This window comes from Lepus europaeus, chromosome 3, assembly GCF_033115175.1.
Source record: "Lepus europaeus isolate LE1 chromosome 3, mLepTim1.pri, whole genome shotgun sequence".
Lineage (NCBI taxonomy): Eukaryota > Metazoa > Chordata > Mammalia > Lagomorpha > Leporidae > Lepus > Lepus europaeus.
Window position 1 is genome coordinate 53,024,277 of NC_084829.1, and position 13,884 is coordinate 53,038,160.

The 13,884-nt window shown below is 41.6% G+C and overlaps 1 protein-coding gene across 2 annotated transcripts; it reads right to left on the bottom strand.

Annotated features, from left to right (window-relative positions):
- Nucleotides 1-797: 797 nt before the first annotated feature.
- On the bottom strand, nt 798-13,678 carry LOC133755975 (glutathione S-transferase A2-like). Of its 2 annotated transcripts, XM_062186271.1 has the most exons (7): nt 13,539-13,678; nt 11,247-11,353; nt 7,357-7,408; nt 6,292-6,424; nt 4,292-4,433; nt 1,813-1,944; nt 798-1,026 (listed from the first exon to the last, which is right to left on the bottom strand). In XM_062186271.1, exons 2-7 carry the CDS (start codon nt 11,331-11,333, stop codon nt 907-909), a joined length of 666 nt encoding a protein of 221 aa, XP_062042255.1. In that variant the 5' UTR covers nt 11,334-11,353; nt 13,539-13,678; the 3' UTR covers nt 798-906. The 2 variants fall into 2 exon arrangements, with proteins under 2 accessions (XP_062042255.1, XP_062042257.1); XM_062186273.1 differs by lacking the exon at nt 11,247-11,353 and having other exon boundaries at nt 13,539-13,676.
- Between the last annotated feature and the right edge of the window lie 206 nt (nt 13,679-13,884).

Consider the following 13,884-nt stretch of genomic DNA (forward strand, 5'->3'; position numbering starts at 1 on the left):
CTCCATAACAGAGAGAAGAGAAAACACAGATGAGGAGGGGATCGGAGGGTAGAAGATAGACATTAGCGTGATGTGGCCACAGCCTCAGAACCCATGGAATGTGGAGGCCACCAGAAGCTGGGAGATTCAGGGAAGGATCCTGCCCCAGAACATCCAGAGGAGCAAAGCTCTACTTACTCCTTCCCCTCAGTCATCTGGCCTTCACAGGTCACAGTTCTGTTGTTTCAGCCCCATCTGTAGCGATCAGTGACAGTAGCCACAGGGAACTTGCACACATGCACACCTATACTCCCTCTACCATGGGATTATATTAGAGCAAATGAGAGACATGATAGCACTTTGTCTATCAATAATATCTGTTCTAAAGAACAAGAACTCTGTAGACATAATCACACAATTCTCCAAACACACCAACATTTTTAACTCCTTAATATCATGTACTATTCGGCCATGTCATTTCCTCAATGGTCTTGTATTTCTTGGCAATCAGGTTATTTGCATATGCATCTAGGCAAGATCCACACAAGCATTCAGGCACATGAGTCAATGCTCTTTGTAGGAATGGGTGAGTGACTACCAAGTCAGGCAGGGGTGTGGGTTGTGTGAGTTCTCAAAGCCCAGACCTGCACCCCTAGGTCCTCCAGGAGGGTGTGGACTTGTGCACAGTGTCATTACCCTTTGTGATGAAGCTGGGACACAGCTGCTGTGACCCACGCCAAGGGCTCACAGGACAGTGGACATCAGATCCTAGTGATAAGTCTACTCAGAGGAGTTTTTTTAAATGTCATTAACATAAATAATTTGAAAGTGTTTATTAATTTCAAAATGGCAGATCAACATTTAGACAGATTACTCCATATTGAAAAACTTCAGAAGATTGGATTACATATGTTTGATGTTCCCGTTTCAATGGAAAATCTTGAATACTTTTTCTACACATTTGTCATCCACAGGAGGCTTCCTCTGGCTGCCAGGCTGCAGAAATTTCTTCACGGTGGGGAGGCTGCTGATTCTGGTTTTCAGGGCCTGCAGTGCACAAGTCACAGCCTCAGACAGGAGCCAAAGGCCACCCCATCATTAGCACAGCCCAGGAAGTCTGACCTCTCCCAGACAAAGACCAGCTGACTCTCTCTATTAGCACCAGTGTGAAGGCTTGGAAATGGACTCCAGTGAGAATGTAGATGACGGGAGGAATGTACAGCTCAGGAGCATCTCCTGAAACAGAGAAATGTCCAAAAAGGAGAAACGAAGGCATGGGAAAACTGAGTTGGGATGGAAGACAGGAAATATTAAAGGCTAACCAGAGGCCAGTCTCTCAGTTTCTACGCTGAGAGAGGAAGACCGGGTTGTTGGGGGAGATGGTAGAGGAGAGCTATGCAGACAGGAACACAAGATCTGACAGTTGGAGCCAGAGCTGAGGAAAGGAAATCCCAGGAGAAGAACCTGCTCAAATGGGCTGTGCAGAGAGACAAGAATACACCTGGGATGAAAGGAATCCTAAAGAAATCAGGAAGAGAGAGCACCATGGAAAGGGGACTGGAGAAAGATGTTCTGGGCCATGGGTCCCTTTCTTAAAGACAAAACATTAAATATGTATCTTGGGACGGTATCCATCTACATTTACTTGCATAGCAAGATTCTTTTCATGCCTCAGAGCCAGGACCCAAAAGCTTATTTTGGAGTGTGTATGTGTGCACGTTTGTGTATGTGTGAATCTGCAGAATAGGGTTCAAAATGCCATCATTACAGAGTCTAAATGTTATATGGAAAATAATGTGAGTCCTGCTCTCTGTGGGCTGGGAGGTAGATCACCTGCAGCAGAGGGAAGCTGGTGATTATGCTGGGGTCAAGCTCCTCCATGTTGTAGAGAAGTTCAGCCAGGTGAATGTCAACTTTGCTCAGCTTGTTGCCAACAAGGTAGTCTTGTCCATGGCTCTTTAACACCTAGTGAAGTTGAGGAATCAGATCACGGTCACAGGCACAGTCAGGCTGGAGCCCTGCTCAACCCTGAGCCTCTCCAGTCCAATTATCCCAGCTCTGCTGCCTCCCTAGGAGATGTGGAGATGCAGACCTTTCTCCAAGGCCCTGTCTCATGAGGGAAAGTGAGAAGTGGGCTCTGCTCACTCCTCAGTGGAAGCCCAGTTCCCCTTTCTCTCTTCTCTCTCTCTCTCTCTCTCTCTCTCTCTCTCTCTCTCTCTCTCCCACATCCTTGTGGCATCTACACCTCTCACCCTCACTTGCATCTTCTCCATGTGCCTAGGGCTTAGCTCCTGCTGCCCCCTGTTCCCATCTGCCCCTTGCCCTGAAGGGTGCAGCCCTGACATCTCAGGACCTGCCTCTCCACTCTGCTCCCTCTCCAGTCCCCCTGGGGCTGCAGCTCCCCCTTCACCACAGCTTTCTTCCCCATGAGGAGACTATTTCAAACTCTAAAAGTCTCCTCTTGCATGCACCCTTCATTCCAAGTCTCTGTTTCAGGGATTTGAAGTGCACATGAGTAAACTTGAATTCATCATCTTTGCACAACTCGCTCTGTCTCCTAACCTACACTATGGGAATTGCCCTGATGTCTACGACATACTTTGAAATGCATAAAAATAACACATTTTTTGATGGAGAGAGAGGTGAAAAGATAAACACATACAATGAAGTAAATAAAATGCTGGCTTTCCTATCTAGGTAGTGGGCATCTATGTGTTCTTTAAATTTTTTTCCAATTTTTTGTAGTGTATGAAATTTTTCATGGGCTTTTGGGGTAATATGAGATACATATTAAAATATTTCAACAATGTGGAAATCATTAGGAATAGAGAGGAAGCACAGATGGTACTGTCTCCTAAGGACAAAGCCCTGTTTCACATTTTTGCAAATGCCTTTTCAGACTATATAACACATAGAATCAGGGATAAGTACAAGTTCAACATCAAACTCAATAACATACTTTGTTCATTGATGTTCAGGGGCTCTTTGGTTTCACAGTGTTGATGTGCTTGAACAAATGGCTGGAGAACTTGTCATCAGCAATGTTCCCTAAACTGTCAGCACCACAGGGGCAGGACAGTGCATTTGAGGATCTCATTGTCCTTAATTAATTCCTCACTGCTCACATAGTAGAGTCAGCAATGAGTTAGCTCTTATTTGACAAATGAAAGAATAGTGCAATGATATATATAAATGTACATATAATACTGCAAATATATATAAAATATGTTGCCTTTTAGTCCTTGATTTATTTGTAAGCTTCCTATATTTTTAATAACAGTTTTTTGGCTCATGCGTTTCACTTAGCATAATTTCAAGCCTTTTGGATCTTGAATTTTCCCCTTTTACCTTCAAGGAGAAATATAACTGAATAGTTACCACATATAGTCGTAAAAGTTTATTTCTGTAGTATCTTGTTTTCCTCTAAAATCTGGGTGTCATACTCCAAAATTCTGTGCATTATTTATTTTCTTAACATCTCTTCACCTATCTTTTCCTCTCCATCCTTCTGTAAACATTTCTTTGTGGAAAGTTCTAATCCATTCCTGAAACACTACAATATTCTCTTGATGGGCAGCTGGCCTCCTCTCCCTTCACATGGTGCCAGAATATTTTTTATGTATGTTTTGGTTATGTGACTCTTGCAGAAAAAGACATGGTGTCTGCATAATCTACATATCTTTTAGTGTTCCTAAATTCTGATTATGACTAAAGTCTTGCCAAAGAGAGAAATCTAGATTAGATGTCCATAAATTAAAATTTTCTGAAAATATCAACAAATATAAATGGCACAAATTAGTCTATTAAATCCCATGTCTTAAGTGTTAAGGTGCAAAGTTAATATTTAGGGAGTCTCTTTGGAAGTAAATGCCAATGCCCCAGGAAGCCCAGGCACTCTTTTTCTGTTGCCTCCTGTGATGTCTGTGTACCCTCAGAATTCATATGTTGAGATCTTAACACTCAGCGTAATTCTGTTCCTTGGTGGGCGTTGGGAAGTGATTAAGTTCTCAAGATGTAACTCTCATAATATTATTAATATACCATAAAAGGGATGCCAAAGAGTTCCCTAGACCTGCCCACAACTTGGCAACACAGTCAGAAGGCAGCCATCCATGAAGTAGAAAAAAATAACCTATTCATGTGGTGCCTTACTCTTGTGCATCCATGCTTCCCAAAGCATGAGAGGTAAATGTCGCTTGGTGAAACCACCTAGTTATTTTTGTTATGGAACTCAAGCTGCGAAGGCACCCTCTTAGGACTGATATGCCATCTCAACCCTGAAGGTCCCTAAAGGCCAAGAGCTCCCATTTACCTTTTCAAAAGCAGGAAAGTAACGGTTTCTTGCTTTATCTCGGATCTGGGTAAAGTTTGCATCTTTTTCCCCAGGAGCACGGAATGGGTAAAGAATAATCAGTTCATTCAGATCTGCTATGCCTTCTGCATACATGTCAATCCTAAGAGACAAACAACCAATCAAATGCCTCCAGTATTAGATGATTTCCTAATTTTGAAAACCATTAGAGAACAAGTGACAGAGGCATCCCATGGACGCTTTCTGTGGAAGCCACCATGCTATAAACTACTAACATTTATCTCTTTGAACAACCTACAGGGTAGATATATGTCTCAAATTTTTTTAGACTCATGACCAAATACATATAAAAGGAACATTGGCCACCTACCTGTTCAGAGTCAATTTCATGAGAGTATGTGGCAGAATCCCTGCACGTGACCACCGATGTTACAAACAGGATTTGGATCTTTGCTATATTGTGACCAGTGCACAAACACAGCATTGTTCATATGGCTGAAGACCTGCCACCCACATCATCTCAGAGGGAGTCCCTGGCACAGCCACCTTACACATGTCCCTCCTCAACTCCTATCCATCGCAGTTCCCAGACTCATTTTTGGTGCCCAATATGATAGTTTCTCCCACTTATTTCCCATAATCTTCTTGACATGCTGTGGCCACCCCTAGTCATGTTTGGATTTCTTGAGATTCCACTTCAACATCCCGTTACATACTGCAATTCTATGAGAACCAGTGCATGTGATAGGAGGTCTTTGTTTCTTTCTTCAAAGTGACCTCTCTACAATATTTTTTAAAATATTTTATTTTCATATTCATACCTTTATTTTCATATATTAATATACCATAATTTTAATATCTCTAAAGTATTCTACTCATTAGTTTTTACAACGTCACAGAATTCTACAAACATCCATAATCTATAACTCCAGAACATTCTTAGTACCATTAAAAAAACACTTTTTTCATTTGCAACCACTGCCCCATCCCCCTTTCCTCTACCCACAGAAAACCACTAATCTAATTTCTTTCTCTAAGGATGGACATTTCTTGCAAAAGAAATTTGCAATATCTATCATTTGGTGTCTGTTTTCTTTTATGGAACACAATCTTTTCAAGGTTCCTCCATACTGTAGCTTGCATCAGTACATCATTCCTTTTCATTGCCAAATCCTACTCCATTGCATGGCTGTAGCACATTTTGTTTATTCATCTATTTGTGGATATTTGGTTTATTTCTATTTTTTTGGTGTTATAAATATTTATGCTATGGACACTCAGTGCAATTAATAGTAAGGATAAAGTTTAATCTCACTTGGACACACAGCTGGTAGCAGAATAGCTGGGTGGTTGGTAACTTCAGACTTAATCTTTTCAAGAACTGCCCAGAGTTCTTTACCAGATTTTATCTTTAATTATGCAGTTCCATCAAAACAGGGAGGAAAACTCCCAGCATTGGTGGCACTGAGTCAATATGCCTACTTCAGTTCCCTGTAAAATGTACCACCTGCCACCAACCCTTTTCAAGTTGGCAATTCAAATAATTGTCCTCTATCTTGGATTTTGAATAATCATTCTCATAATTTCTGGAACTTGAGAATAAGCTCCCAGGATCCCTCCCTTTTCAGGCTTTCACCTTGACATACTCCTCTTGTATCTTGTTGCAAGCTGCTGAGTAGAGTCCAGGCTCCAAAGGCCTGAGCCCCTGGAACCATGACTCCTCCAACCTCTGACTTCGTGGTCCATCAGTGCTTGGGAGCCTCTCTCATTGGGCTGTATCCATAAACTGCATCCTCTTCTGCAATCACACAGTCATCTGAACCCACTCCAGACTTGCCCTTCCTTCACCTCCATAGGACCCTGCCACACTGGGCCTCGGTGCACTCCCACAGCCCAGGCTGTGGCTGCTCCTGATCACTCTGCTGTGGCCCTGCTCACGCAAAACAGAACCTTATCATCCCTGTGTTATATGCTGAAAGAGAACATAAAATATACCATACAGGGCTCTCTCCTTTATGTCTTTGCCATACAGGTTGTATTTGCTGGCAATGTAGTTGAGAATGGCTCTGGTCTGCACCAGCTTCATCCCATCAATCTCAACCATGGGCACTTGCTGGAACACCAATACCCCATCTTTGGAAAGAAAAAAAAAAAAAAGGAGGGAATAAAGTGTCTATGAGAGTCACCCTTTGAAGATGAAGAAAAAATGTTTGTTGAAATTACTAAAGATAAAATTTTTTTTAAAATTATCAACAAATTACCTTTCAAGTGAGATAGCATTTTATTTCTAAGTTCTTGTAGGCCTTTTTCTTAGCAATTTTTCTTTTGATTTTTTAGCCTTTTGTTTCATTTAATCTTTGATTTCCATTCAGATACATTTTAGTTCCCTAGATTGTTAACTCATCTTCATGGATATTTTAGGTAGAAATTGGGAGAGGCTTCAATAGGGCCATCAGCTGGGTGTCATTTAGAATAAGGAGTTCTCAAAATCATGTGATGCTTGTGACATCAAGGCCAGTTCTGAGAGAGAGAATTCTTTGGGGGGGGGTTGTCATTTGTACTTTTCAAATAACACCACTGGACAGTGTGTGCAAGGTGGGCCTGTGTCCTTTTCTTCATGGCTGCTGGCCTTGTTCTTCCTCCCTCCTCACAATCTGGCCTGGACTTCCAACTAATTCAGCACTGTGTCATTATCTAGTCCATAGTATTGCTGGGTTATTCCTTCAGCTCAGCCAACAAAGGAAAGGAACTCAAGACGTATCTCCCTTCCTACCTCTAATGCACGCTCCTGGGAGTTTTTGGATGTGAAGGGCAGTGTGGACTCCTATTGCATCTCATTCAAAGTGCAGAAAACAAGGACAGAGCATTCTCAGGACACTGGATTCCTCCAGAAAATACTCGGAAAGGTGTAGCCTTTTTAGCTCTGCAAATATTCTCTATTCTGCTGATGGAAAATACCCCTATGTTTTGAGCACCGTGTCCCTTCCCACCATCCCCAGCAAACACATATGCAAAGCCTGGTATCTAGGCACCCTGTGCAGATGCATTTAAATACTTGATCTTACCATTTCTTAACTTTTCCAAATCTTGTCGAGTTTCTATGTATTTCTCTTCAAACTGGAAGCAGAAACTGTGTATTAGTGCTTGTTAATTTATTCTATGGGTTATAGGCTTTTAAACTTGATGATCTCTGTTACATAACATGGTGGGGGTAATTTCTGAGTTTGGCAGGTACACAGAGTAGTCTGGTCACGAGTATTTAGAAACTTAGATTAGATCCAACAAAAAAAGACATCTGTCACCGCACACAGCTGGTCATTCTTGAAAGTTCACATGTGCAGTCATGGGTAAACCTGGACTTGGTTATGGGGTTGCAGTAGTTCAAGAGAGCCTGTGTCTCCCTCTGAGGTCAGGACACAGCCTAGCAAGTTCCCAGCGTGGGATACACTATAACCAATGCCATCTTCCATTCTGCCAACAAGGGGTCTTTGCTGCAATTTACATCACCCATTCCTCAGGAGCCCTGCCGTGTGGCTGAACTGGATCCTGGCTGTTGCACAGCTTTAAGTCTTGCAAGCTGAACTCCCTCTACTGGAAAATATGGGACATGGTAGGATGTGCAGATTTTCAATTTAAGGATGGAGTCACCAGACTGAAGTCTGAGCAAAGTTAACCTTTGCAATCCTAGGGAGTCCTATGACTTCCCACACAATGTTAGAGAACAATCTTGGTTTCTGAGATGGCTGCAAATGTTTCATATTGCCTAACCATGGACATGTTACCAGACCTCTCTGGGTTTCAATATTCTAATGTCTAAAGCAAGTATAGTTATTGTGTTGATGTTAAAGCTCTCCACGAGGATTAAATTAAAGTGCAGGCATATTTTACCACATGTAGTAAAATACTAAGCGCTCAATAATTAAATTCTTCTTAGGATTTTGACAGAAGCCTACCATTTCATCATATCATTCTTTTTTTTTTTTACTTCAGAGCTGTCTGTTGCTGATGAAAATGTCCTTTATTCTTCACCTATGTCCAGTAGGTTTGCTGCATTATAACTTGGCCAATTCAAGTCATGATGCTTGAAGTGGTAGTCAGCAAGAAGACTATCTCAATCTGATCAGAAACTCTGAGAGGTTGTAAGTATTTAATAAAATAAGATCATCAGTCTTTACATAACGATGTAATTCTTCCTAACTTCATAGGAAGCATCTATCCAACCAAAATGCTAAGGAGACAGTCATCAAGCGTTTCAGGATCTTGATTAAATATGATTTTGTTCTAATCTTGGCATAGCAGCTGTGTGTTCTTGTACATAATCACTAAAGCTCTGCAAACCTGATTTTCGGCATCTATAAAATGGGGAAAGAACATCTACTTAAACAGAATATTGTAGCGATTTCAAAATACTTAGTACATGGTAGTACCATGGCCAGGCTCACAAAAATCAAGTTACAAATAACAGTAATGCTTGCCATTATATATATATATATATATATATATATATATATAAAATGGAGCTCTTGGTGAAAAGCTCAGGATATTTTGAGTTTATAACTTGCTCCATGGAATAAAGTTTGTTGTGGTTCGATATGATCTCACCAGATCAGGCCAGAAGTTTAAAGGTCCAGTTCAGGAGAAACATAATGGGTTGTGAGTGACCAGCACAGGAGGGTGGTCAATGAGCAATAAGGGGGCAAGTGTGAGGTCACTTGTAAGGCTGATGGTGATGGGTCAGATTATAGGGCACAGCCTTGGGGCACTGAGAACCTACAAGCTCTGAGCAAGGGGTCCAGTCACGTGCTTCTGTCAGGCTGAGGTGGAGAAGAGGAAGCCTCACCCTCCTGGGCTGACCTCATCCTGCCCAGAGGCTCCAAATAAAACTGATCCACATAGCTGATGTCTGGGTGATGGAGAAACCATAGTATGCATTTACAGAGAGAAAATTGTGTATGGGGCCAACGTCCTCATATAGTGGGTTAAGCTGCACCACCTGTGATGCCATATGGGCACCCATTCAAGTCCCAGCTGCTCCACCTCAGATCCAGCTTCCTGCAAATGTGCCTGGGAAAGCAGCAGAGGATGGCCCAAGTGCTTCATCCCCTGCACACTCATTGGAGACCTAGAAGAAGCTCCTGGCTTTGGCCTGGCCCAGCCCTGTTGCAGCCATTAGGGGAGTGAACCAGTGGATGCAAGATCTCTCTCGCTTTCACTCTGGCTCTCATGCTCTCTTTCTCTCTGTAACTCTGCCTTTCAAACAAATAAATAAACATTTAAAAAGGAAAAGAAAATAGTCTAGAATGATGCCATAGTGTTTCAATTTTTTGTGTTTGTTTTAGCCATAAAACAGAAAGAATCAAGTTATTCATGAAGCAGTTGAGAAACTGTAATGCAACTTAGGTAAGCACTTCTTGTGAGGCTGAAGCATATATACTAGAAATTCCCTTCACCGGATTCACCTTACCCTGAAATTATCTCTTTCTGGCCCTATGTGACAGACAAGACTTCCTGAGATTGTCCATGGCTGGGTGTCCAGGAAAAGTGTCCCTTTGGTCTGGAACGAGAAGTGTTTTTCTCAGTGCCACCTATAGAGGGCAGCACTCAAAAGAATCATATTTTCTATTCAAATACTAGGAAGAAAGGCCTTTAAAGCTGTAACAGGCTAGAAGCTCCTGCCCCTCTTTTAAATCATTTATTTGTTGTCTGCATCCTCACAGGCAAATTTATGCCACCTGAGAGCAGAGACCGTGTCTTTCTTGTTTACTGTGTATCCCCAGGACCTAGCATAGAACTTGATATTTACTAGGTGCTCAGCAAAATCATTGCTGAATGAAGGTATTCCTTCATTAACAGGCAGTTTATTGCTAATCACATCATCCTGTTTCTCACATGTGGTTTGTTTGCATTTGCACCCTAACTGCTTTCCATTTTCAATATTATGCTCTTTTGTCCTTTTATTATGGAAATATATGCCATATAAAATCAATAAGAAAATATAATGTTACTACTTGTACCCCTCACCTCACCAAATCACCAGCTTATTCATTTGTCTGCCCACCTGCTCTCCTCCTCTTGCAATAATTGGAAGGACGTCCCAGATATAACATATTTTATCATTAAATGATTTAACTGGTTCCCTGAAACAAAAGGAATATTTTAAATATCCACAATAAATGATCACACCCAAAATATTAATAATTCTTTAATGCTATTCATATTAAAACAATGTTTTATTATTTCATTTTTTAATAGTTTCTTCAAACCCAAATATGTTCCAAACATTATAATTAGTCTCTTTTTAAAATATTTATTTATTTATTTGAGAGGCAGAGTTTTATACAAACAAAGAGGGAGACAGAGAGAAAGGTCTTACATCTGCTACTTCACTTCCCAGATGGCCACGAAGGCTGGAGCTGGCCCTATCTGAGTCAGGAGCCAGAAACTTCTTCTGAGTTTCTCATTTGGGTGAAGAGGCGCAAGCACTTGGGCCATCTTCTACTGCATTCCCAGGCCATAAACAGAAAACTGGATAGGAAGGGGAGTAGCCAGGACACAAACCATCACCCATATAGGATGCCAGTGCCGCAGGCAGAGAGAGGCTTGACCTACTATACCATAGTACTGGCCCCTATAATTAGTCTCTTGAAATTATTTTGCTGTTTATACTTTTTGATGAGAAGAAAATTTAAAATTTTATTAGGTCAAATCTGTTCATCTGTTTCTTTGTAACTGGTCCCTTTTTTAACCTTTTATTTCACAATCATTTTAAGTTTACAGAACAGAATTGTGAAGTAGTACAAAGTCTTCCCAGATATGCCAAGCCCAGATTTCCCTATTGTTAATATCTCATATTGGTACTATGGCATGGTACATGTGCATACCTCCCTAGCTTATTTAGGGAATGTGTGTAGTGTAATTTTAACTCCTTTTTGCAGATGACCTCATTAGAACATACCTCTACAGCAGCTGCAGCCAAGAGCCACCGGATGGACTCCATCCTGCCCCGATCATTAGAATAGTGAAGTATGGGCTTCCCTGCCATGGTAGTAGTTCCTGGTTTCTCTAAACATGAATGAATAAATGAATGAAATCATGGAATACAAACTGTACTTTATGATGTGTGGCCGAACAGCATCAACAGCTCTGAAGAAGTGTCTTCTTATTTATGGCAGGATTGGAGAAACTCTTGGAAGGCCTTCCTGGGCACGACAGTAGCCACCCCATTCTGGATGAGTTCATAGGTGTGGTAGTAAGATATGTGTGAGTGCTAGCGGGAAGAGGAAGAACTAGAGAACTAATATTTACTGCAAATCTCACAATGATCCCACTTCAATACGTGTTCCTTTTAATGTGTTGTGTCTTTAATCTTCATAGTAGCTCCATGAATGAGTTGTCCCCATGTATCAGTTAAAGAGACAGAGTATAAGAGATGATAAACACTCTGTCACACTTCCACTAAAGGGGACATGAAAATCCACACCCAGGACCAAATGCTGGCAGGTCTGGAACCTGCACACGTGAAGGCTCTGAGACGCTGCTGGGGAGCCTTGGAAGCAAAAGCTGTCATTCACAAGGAGGACCAGGAGAGAGCAGAGTCAGTATTCCTGTCTTAGGCTGAATTTGACCAAAAGCAGAAATTAGGGCCCAAACTGTCTTGACTGTAGCTCAGATATCCACGATTTTCCCACCCACAGACAATGCTGATTCCTTGTTTCTTCTAAATTCAATCTCTGTTGCTGATATTTTAGTTTATAATCCAGCAAAAGGGATGGTTCTGCATTGATTTTACAACATAGGAAATGGAACTACCATTTGCTCAAAGTCTGTCACACACTGGACAGTCTCACAAATGTTATCATTTATTCCAGGGCATGCTTGACTTATTTCTAATTCTAATTTCTAATTCTAATGATACTGTGTGTTCTAGCTTGATGACATTTTACGCTTTGTAAAAACTGGTTATATGCTCTGATGATAATCTACTTCCGTCACCAAGGCTTTTGAGTGTGCATGACAACTCCTGTAGTTCAGTGAACTGGGAACAAGGGGGATTTTGCTCCCTGACACCAGGAGACATTTAGCAATGTTTGGAGCACTTTTGGTTGTCACTATCTGTGAGCGAAAAATAGCATGGCACCATCAGATGGGGAGAGGACAGGGATACCTCTGTACATCCTGAAGTGGACAAGACGGGCTCCTACACAAAGCATTACCCTGTCCTAAAGGGCAGCTATGCTGAGGGTGAGAAACTTGCCCTAGCCATTCTCTAGGTCTACCATGAGTTTGTTGAACCTTGGATAGAGAACAGAACTTGTCAGCTAGCTAATTAGTGGCAACAGATGAATTAGAATCAAGCTCTCTTCATGTGCAGACTACTTTATTCCTGTGGTAATAAATCTGAATTTCGAGTGTTTTACAGTTTCACAATTTACAACAATTGTGTGTTGACCACTCCTATAGAGAAAGCAAGAGTAGCATAAATGTTAGGTAGAGGCAGACATGAGTCCGTGTGTGTGTGTGTGTGTGTGAGTGAAAAGGAAAAAAAAAAAAACACAAAAAACAGCGCGTTCCTGTGGTTAAATGAAGGAAGAAGCATGCCTTCATGTACATTTGCACATCAAAAGTCCCACCCTGACAAGGTTGTTCCCATGCCTGGGAATCTTCCACTCAATAGCACTTCAAGGGAGGAAAGTTCCCCCCTTACCCGGGTACACCTGTGAATCCTTCTGCCAAGCAACATCCCAGAGTGGGGGGAGGGTGGGAAACAACAGGAAAAAGTTCACCCCATACCCATAAAGCCCCAAGTGTATGCACAGACAGGTTTTCTGCCAAGTTGCCCAACTCGTCTGTCAGGTGCACTCCTTCATTAAACCTTGCTGGCTTGCTTATCAACAATCTCTGCCTCTCGCCTGAATTCTTCAGCCATTTCAATAACATAAACTCCCACTTGCCTCCTACTCTGGTCATATTCTCAATTGTCTGAAAAGCTATGATCTCTTGCTCTTCATGTCAGTAATTTTCCTTATGCCGTTAAAGTTTTATGCTCTAGCTTTCCAAATTTTTCATTATTATATTTCTATAAAGATGTATCCAAAAGAGACTGATCCTGGAATCATTATCTAAAAACAGTAAGAAGTGAGAATAAAATGGGCTTTTTCTTGTCCTAGTAAATTTCGAAGTATTCCTCCAGTAACATACATGAAAGAGTGGCAGACAATGTGGGAATATTTACAAAATCAGTACTCACGTTTTAAACTCTGTCTCCCTTGTGGCTCCACAACCCACCACAAGTCCTGATGTGTCAATCAGCTCTTTATTCATTTGAATAACTCCTTCCCACTGAAGAGGGTAAAGTCCAGCTAGGGAAAAGCCAAATCCACAGTGTCCAGGGGCCTCGGGGTTACAAAGGGGCCTAAAAAGGAAATGATGAGTCGGCATTTTATGAGAAAACACCTGATTAATGAGTTACTGCTCAAGGTCGGCAATAAAAGCTTAAGGAAGACATTTTGGATAGATTGTATTGCTCTGCAAGTCCACAAGGGCTGGCTTTGTGAGTAAGCTTCTTGTGGACTTGTCATCAGCTGGATGAAGGA

Bases quoted from the DNA above. Each gene is read 5' to 3' on its own strand.
- LOC133755975 (XM_062186271.1), bottom strand. From the start codon at position 11,333: ATGGCAGGGAAGCCCATACTTCACTATTCTAATGATCGGGGCAGGATG. The intron at 6,425-7,356 runs GTAAGATCAAGT...TTCTTTCCAAAG, and splicing joins TTTGGAAAAGTTAAGAAATG to ATGGGGTATTGGTGTTCCAG. The intron at 1,945-4,291 runs GTAAATGGGAGC...CAACTTCACTAG, and splicing joins ACTTTCCTGCTTTTGAAAAG to GTGTTAAAGAGCCATGGACA.